This window comes from Monodelphis domestica, chromosome 2, assembly GCF_027887165.1.
Source record: "Monodelphis domestica isolate mMonDom1 chromosome 2, mMonDom1.pri, whole genome shotgun sequence".
NCBI lineage: Eukaryota > Metazoa > Chordata > Mammalia > Didelphimorphia > Didelphidae > Monodelphis > Monodelphis domestica.
Genome location: NC_077228.1, coordinates 111387950 through 111395574, shown reverse-complemented (window position 1 = coordinate 111395574; position 7625 = coordinate 111387950). Strand labels below are relative to the sequence as shown.

General features: G+C 52.9%; 1 protein-coding gene across 9 annotated transcripts in view; it reads right to left on the bottom strand.

Moving 5' to 3' along the window:
- Window positions 1-3413: 3413 nt before the first annotated feature.
- The window catches only part of SRGAP2 (SLIT-ROBO Rho GTPase activating protein 2), a 239853-nt gene continuing 235641 nt past the window's right edge, over window positions 3414-7625 (bottom strand). For all 9 annotated transcript variants that reach the window (XM_056815828.1, XM_056815827.1, XM_056815826.1 and 6 more), the window contains one exon: window positions 3414-6798. In XM_056815828.1, coding sequence (XP_056671806.1) covers window positions 6415-6798 — 384 coding nt within the window. In that variant the 3' untranslated portion in view covers window positions 3414-6414. The remainder of the gene's footprint in view (window positions 6799-7625) is intronic.

The following is a 7625-nucleotide window of genomic DNA, read 5'->3' as shown; positions in this document are numbered from 1 at the left end:
GAACCTCTTGGGCTGCATGTTGCCTGTTGGAACCTGCTCTGCCGAGGCACCCAGCACACTGCAGCATTCTGCAGGTCGATGAATGTCCTATTAAAGCCCGGAGCCCGTCTCTGGAGGCTTCTGGGAGAAGGAAACCCGGGAGGGGGAGAAGGGCCAGTGTGGCCCCTGACTCGGCTCTCTGCCTGAGGGTCGAGCATGGCATTCCCCAAACCAGCCTCTGCCGGGCCGGGGGACTGGATACCTCTGCGCTGGCTCCTCTAGGGCCGAGCTCGCTCCTGCCCTCTAGAAAGAACACTTTCCAACGGTCTGCCCCATGTGGAATGTTTAAAAGAAATCTGGAAGAGGATCGGGGATCCTGAGAGAGGCGAGTTGTGGAGGCAGCCAGCCTGGCACCCGTGGGGATGCTGCTGAGCATCCCCTCAGAACTGGCCATTTCCACCCATCCCTGCTAGCTGCTCCCTTCTGGGGGCCCGGAGGAACAGCACCTACCCCCCCACACACACCCCACCCCCGCCCCATGGCCAGGATGGACAGAAAAGGAAACTGTGAGAGGGTGGAGTCAGAGGATGTGGGTTCCTATCCTAGCTGTTGCCTACTACCAGGGGGACCTTGGGGACCTCATCTCTGTGGGCCTCAGTTTCCTCAGATGTAAAACATGAACTAAATGGCTTCTCAAGTCCTTTCCAGATTGGGAAATCAGTGACTCTTTAAAACTGGGGGGGGGGGGGTACAGCTGGGTAGCCCAGTGGAGTGAAAGCCAGGCCTAGGGACAGAGGTCCTGAGTTCAAATCTGGCCTCAGACACTTCCCAGCTGGGTGACCCTGAGCAAGTCACTTAACCTCCATTGCTTAGCCCTTACTACTCTTCTGCCTTGGAACCAGTACACAGTATTGATACCAGGATGGAAGGCAAGGGTTTAAAGGGAAAAAAAAAACTGGAGAGGGGGAGGGAAGACAATTTGGAACATATAACTTTGGAAAATTTAGGTGGAAAATGATTACATGTAATTTGTATTAAGTTAAAAAATTAAAATATTTTTTTTCCTTTTTCTTCCTGTTGATAACAACTAGCATTTATGCAGCACTTCCTATGTGCCAGGCACTGTGCTAGGCTCATAAGCACATTACAAATAATATATCCTTTGATCCTTACAACAATCTTGGGAGGTATCCCATTTTGCAGATGAGGAAACTGATGCAGATAGATAGGGTTAAGAGACTTATCCAGGTCACATAGCTTAGTCAGTGCCTGGGACCAGATGTGAACTTGGGTCTTCCTGATGCCAGTGTGGCATTTCATCCATTGCTGAGTCCCATTATGTTAGGCTTTCAAAAGATTTTGTATGGAGATGGAGCAAACTCTGAGGGTGCCCACTGTCAAACAGAAGGGCGAGTGCAGGGGGCAGCTGGGTGGCTCAGTGGATTGATCAGGTCCAGAGATGGGAGGGTCCTCAGACGCGTCCTGGCTGTGTGATCCTGGGCAGGTGACTAACCCCCCATTGCCTAGCCCTTACCACTCGTCTGCCTTAGAACCAATAATACCCAGTATTGATTCTAAGATGGAAGGTGAGGGTTTAAAGGGGAAAAAAAGGGGCAAGTGCTAGGCAAACAGGGTTGTTATTTGCCCAGGGTCACACAGCTGATTTGAACCCAGGCCCTCCCAACTGGGCTATCTAGCTGCCCCCATTAGTTTTTACCAAATTTTTCCCAGAGGAGTTGAGCTAATGGACCTAAGGGGAGACCAAACTCCTCTCTGTCCTGGGGCTTTGCTGAGATCTCTTTAGTATTCCCTCATTTACAGGAGAGCCAGGGGCTGTCCGAGTTGTTCCAACCAAACCTCCCCCCTTCTACAGGGAGTCAGAACCGGCCCACCTTTTTGAGGAGAGCCTCAGGGCAGAGGGCCCTTAGGGTCCAGGGCAGAGAGGGACGCTACCACCTGAGGGAAAGATGGCTCAGTGAAACACGCAGACGCCCTAGAGGAGGAGGACCGGGACTCGGTCTCCCTATGATGACGTATGACTTACTTGGGCACCTTTTCTCATCTATAAACCAAAATGAAGGTGACTGGCCTGGATGGCCTTGAAGGTACCTTCAGGCTTTCTAGAATGATTGCTAGCATTTACGTAGAGCTATAGGCTCACAACCACCCTAGAGGCAGAGGCTCTTACAAATAAGGAAACTGAGGCAGAGAGGATGTCTAGGATTACACAGCTAGTAAGTGCTGGAGGCAGAATTCCAACTTGGGTCTTCCGGACCGACATTTTATCTGTTGTATCACCTACATGCTCCTGGAATGGATCTGTGACTCTTGGGGTCCAAGATTCTCCCAGAGCAAGGAAACGACGTGGCTGAGCATCGAAAGCTACGGAGCTAGTTCTGCCTTCCATAGAGTGGGAGGCTGGATTCCCGGGGCCCGTTTCTTGCCTTGGTCCCTGCATAACTGAAGAACTGGGCAGGCTCCACTCAGTAGCATTATCTGGAGTAAGGGAGGTGTGGGTCGGGCTCAAACCCAAATATCTCATGGTTCTTTAAAATAAATAGCTTTTTTAAACTGTTACCTCTTAGAATCAATGCTGTGTGTTGGTTCCAAGGCAGAAGACTGGCAAGAACTAGGTGATGGGAGTTAAGTGATTTGCCCAGGGCCACACAGCTGGGAAGTGTTTGAGACCAGCATTGAACTCCCGTCTCTAGGCCTGGCTCTCAGTCCATTAAGCCACCTCGCTGCCCCTATACTGTTGTAAGGACCCAAAATGTCCTCTAGACCTCTTCCAAAGGTCCTAGGACATGTTCTGGGTCTCCAAAGTCCTCTCTGATGGCATTCACTCTGGCAGGGCTCCCCTGGCCCAAGGATGGATTACTGTATTCAGGGTAAAATCTTTCCCATTCCTGAAGGGATTCCCTCGAAATAAATATTGTGACGTGCCATCCAATCCTTCCTTACCAGATGCGGGTAAAAGGGGCAAAGGGGCTGTCAGGGGCCACTGTTAGGGCCTTCATTCTGGGGGAAAACAAAATATATCATTGGCAAAGCTCCTGAAATGTTTTCCCTGACTCCCCTCCCCACCGCACCCCAACATTCTCTTCTCTGCCTGACATCAAAATGGAGGAAGAAGGGAGAATTCTTTCTCCTAATCAGACCCAGGAAAGGTGGATTCAGCCAGGGAACAGTTGTCAAGGTAACAGGCCATCCAATGCAGAGCCCACAATCCTTTCCAAGAAGCATCTTCCGCCCCGGGTGGGGATGCTGAAACGGTCCCCTATGGATGCGATGCCCTTACGCCTCGGGGCTCGGCTCAGGGACCCTTGCACCCTCGCCCATCCTGGGCCAAGGTGGGTGCCCCCAGCCCATCCATTGCTTCCGAAAACCTCCTGGGAAGTGAGGTTCTAAAGCATGGGAAGGATGTGAATCAGAGCTTTAGAACCTAAAAACGTATTTTATTTTGAAGTTGTGCTTTGGATTCTCCCCAATCCAACCTTTGTTGAGTGACAGCCTTATGTTCATACAAAGCATTTCCAAGCATACATACATACATTATTCCAGTTATCAACACAATTGTTTTAAAGAATATACCATTTTACACAAACGTTACATACAAGTCATACGCCACAACATTGCATTTCCCTGGAAGATCTAATATCTCTTCTGAATAGGAAGTACATCTATACCAGCCCTTCCCAAGCGGTCTGTTCATCCCTTTGCTGGCATCATCTGGGAAGGGGGAGCCCCGGCTCCCCAGAGAAGCTGTTGGGTGTCCGTCAGGGTTCTCTTCGCTCCTGGGTAGGGTGCGGCCCCCCGATTCCCTGCCACAGTTCACAGCTCACAGGCGTGGAAGGGGGGCTTCTGTCACGTGGGTCCCGCAGAGGGCTCTCTGCGCAAGGTCTGCTGGCTTTCTGGTGTAAAAATCACAGCGTGCCACTTCCATTCCAGTTGACTGCATCGTGCCCTGCCGAGGCCCTCCCCCTCCCCGCTGGTTCTCGAGCCCCGCAGATGGGGAAGATGACTCCCCCTCCCACCCCTGGGCTGGGGAGGGCTGACGAGGACTTGCGCCGGTGGCTTCCCGTTCACCCATTGCTCAGCTCGTGGTGCCAGGCGGCAGATGGATGTTGGCTGGGTAGGACGGGGAATGGAGGGGATGGAGATGACCAAAAGGGAAAGAAGGCAAGAAGTGACAGAACGGATGCAAAGACTTTGCTTCGAGAAAATGCCTCCCCCCTTTCCTGGGGGCAGGACGATGGACGAGGTGGGTTCCAACTGAGATCCCTTGGGCCCACAGGTTCTCCAAGCTGCCACCTAAGGAATGTAGAGTGAAGGATGAGGCTCTCTTTTCCCCAGGAGAAAAGGCTCCTGGGGAGACGCATACACCAGAGGCTCAGGCCTCCCAACAAGCTTCATCCCTGTCGGGAGCTACCAAACGGAGCGGCTGGCTGCCCCACAAAGCTGATGGATCTGAGGGCCCTCATCTAGGTTTGGTCATGGCGCTGAAGGAATCCACTGGGCCTCCCACATCCCGGGGCCTTTCTCCTCCATGTTCCAAAGCTGCTTTCTTCATGCAGGATAAAGGAATGTTAACTCTGGTAGATCCGACTCCAAACCATTAGAAAAAAAAGTGATTCAGGATGGGCATTTTGGGCCAAAGATGGGAAAATGCAGGCTTCTCTCCCAAAGGACAACCACCATACATCTCTTTTATTTAAATCGCAGAGACGCTAACAGGTAAGGAATAGGATTCCAAGCCAGGAAACGCGGCTCCTGTGGTCCTAAGACACGCGGGTTTCATTCAGCCTTCGCTCAGTGTGTGTATGAGCCCCGGGAGCTGTTGGGTGGCTCGGCCTTTCATCCTAGTGTTGCTGGCAGAGCGTGACGTCAGGGGAGATTTGGGAGGCTGGTTCAGAGCAGAGGGGGAATCATCTTTTATGTGGGCAAAGGGAGAAGGACCGGAGAGCATCGACAGGAAGGAAGCTGTTAGCCCATCAGCCCATCCCTTCTTCACAGGTTCAGCCACTGATGGTATCTTCAGATTTCAGTCTCAGGGAGGCTTTTTGGTTTGTGGAATCAAAATACAATTGAGGCAGGTGTCCCTGTACCTAGATAACTGTCAACGGTTTTGGCAAGGAGTGGCTCTCGGCAATCTGACCGAGTCTCGCCGGGCCCCCCATCTCTTTCCAGTGAGAGGCCCCAGGGAAGAAGCAAGCCCGGAGATAGAGGCTGAAGGACAGCCAGCAGCTGCTTACTTACAAGCAGGATCTGTGTCACCTTACTTCTGGGGCTGGTCCTACGGGAACGTTTCTCTGGGGACCTTGGAACCCAAGAACTCCATCCATGATTGATTTCAGGATAAGAAGTCTTTGCCTGTTAAGTGCCCAGAAGGAGCAAGAGAAGCGCCACCACCCATTCGCTAAGGGTTTCAAACCTGCCCTGAAGACGATAACACTCTGAAAACCATTTTCAATCACAGGGTCCAGGTTCTAAGAGCATCTTCAGTGGGATTCCTTCCCGGGTGGAAAACGGAACAAGGATGGCCCTTCTCCTACCTAACACCAAAGGATCGTTCAGGGACATTTTACAAGGGAGAGTTACTAAACAGAGTTTGGCTGAGGTTATGGAGGATGAGGGGGACCAATGTAAACACCAAGCAACCAAACCACACCAGTAAGCAGAGGCCTACGAGAGAAATCCCCCAGCCTCTGGGAGTCCCATCCTGATACGTTTCATTCATGAGAGATTTCTATGGCTGAGTTCTCCTGTCCCAGACAAAAGAGGGTTTGTAACGGAAACAAACAGACCCTGGTGGTCACTGTGTGAACTGCCACAATAACTTACAAAGAGACACACCGCCACGGGCCACAGAACCAGGAGTGTCTAAACATGCCAGAGACTATGGTAACCTACAACTGTTGGCGTGTGTGTGTGTGTGTGTGTGTGTGTGTGTGTGTGTGTGTGTGTGTGATGAAGCAGAGACTATATAATTCCTTATAACCAGTACCCAAACGTGGGGCCGCTGAGAGGTGGGGGCATCAGCGGCCAGCCACAGCAGCAAGGCATCCTCGGTGTCTTGAGGAAGACGGACGTAAGCCATATCTTTGCTATTTGCCTTGCCAGATTTCACAGTGACCTGATAATGGAAAGATCTATTTCTGGCTATTGCCTAAGACTGGTATATACTGTAGCTGGCTGGATTATGACTGGCCAAGGGAAGCGGAGGGAGGGGGACAGGGCGCAGGTGAGGGGTGGGCAGGGAGGGAGACAGGGAGAGCTTCATTCTCAAGGGTTTGGGCTGCTGGGAAGGCTATTCCTGCAGGAATAACTTAGGATCTAATTTTCAGCTGAAGTCCCCAAGCTAGTTAAATAGGACGATTTTAATAGCAGTCTCTGGTTCCTCATGTCCCCTGGTCTGGAACAATCAAATGGGGTCCATCAGACTGTACAAGACTTGTCAGTGGGCTGTGAGGAGGCTGAAGAGTTGACGCCAGGACTGGTAGCATTGGTTTTGGGGAAGACCACTGGCTTGGGTCGCGTGGCCGGTGGCTTGACCGGGGCGGCCATCTTGACTGACTTGACCGGCCGGAAAGCGCACGGGATGTCCCCGGCGGTACTGGCGCTCCGCTGGAAAGCAGGCTCAGGGTCCTTGAGGAGCTGGGTGTGCAGGGGACTAGAGGGTTCTGAAGTAGGTGCTACCACCGGGGAGGTCTTTAGAGGCTCCAGGGTGTCCAGGACCACGTCAGGGGTGTGCTTGACATTGCTTTGCCGCTCGAGCTCTCGCAGTTCATTCAGGGCAGAGTTCATGGTTGCCTCAATATCCTGAAAAATGGAGAAGGCAGATAAGTGGGATGTTGTGAAATGTTGCCACAGATCCCGCTTGACTGCTACAGGTCAAATCTTGTAAGAACCAATTTCGAGGGGGCTGAGGGGGCTGGGTGTCTGGACAGGTGTCTAGGTCAGGGCCCCGAAGTTCTCGAGCCTATCCTTAGGGCTCAGGGTAAGCGTGCCCCCTGCTGGGGCTTGGAGATACTTCCCCTTTCGCGTGGTGATCATCCTCACAAAATTGGTCCTAATGAGATCCGACCTGCAGTCCCCTGGCACTGGGAGTGACCAAATCTAACCCTGGTTAAAGAAGGACAGGTCTTACCCGTCGGGGATTGAGGAAAGGTCCAATAGTTCTGCTCCCTGCCCACCACCTGGGGACGGACAACTATGGCAGGAGAGGGCAGCGTAATGGTGCTGTTCTCTTCTGTCCATCACTGTCAAGAGGGCACTGTCCAGGAGGGGGAGCCAAAGCCCACTTGGGTGAATGGCCTTCTGTAAGTTACAAGGGAAACCAGCTCAGCGAACAAGCAGCATCACTAGCTCGGGACTCAAGAGAGAACCAAAGGACCTTTGTTTGCAAGCCAGCTGCCTCCCTAGGAGACCTCCCTGCTCCTCGCCTCCCGCCCCCTGGCAAACTCGTGTCTGGCACCCCTGCGCCCTCCCCGGGCTCCGGCTTTGGGACCGGGGCTGCACGGAGAGCCTGGGCGTTCTGGGCCAGGGCCCCCGGCTCACGTCCTGGAGAGCGAGACGAGCTTTCTCTTGGCAGGGACACAACGTCCCGCAGCCAGCCCCGAGAAAGCAGACGCTGCGCGGCGTCCGTA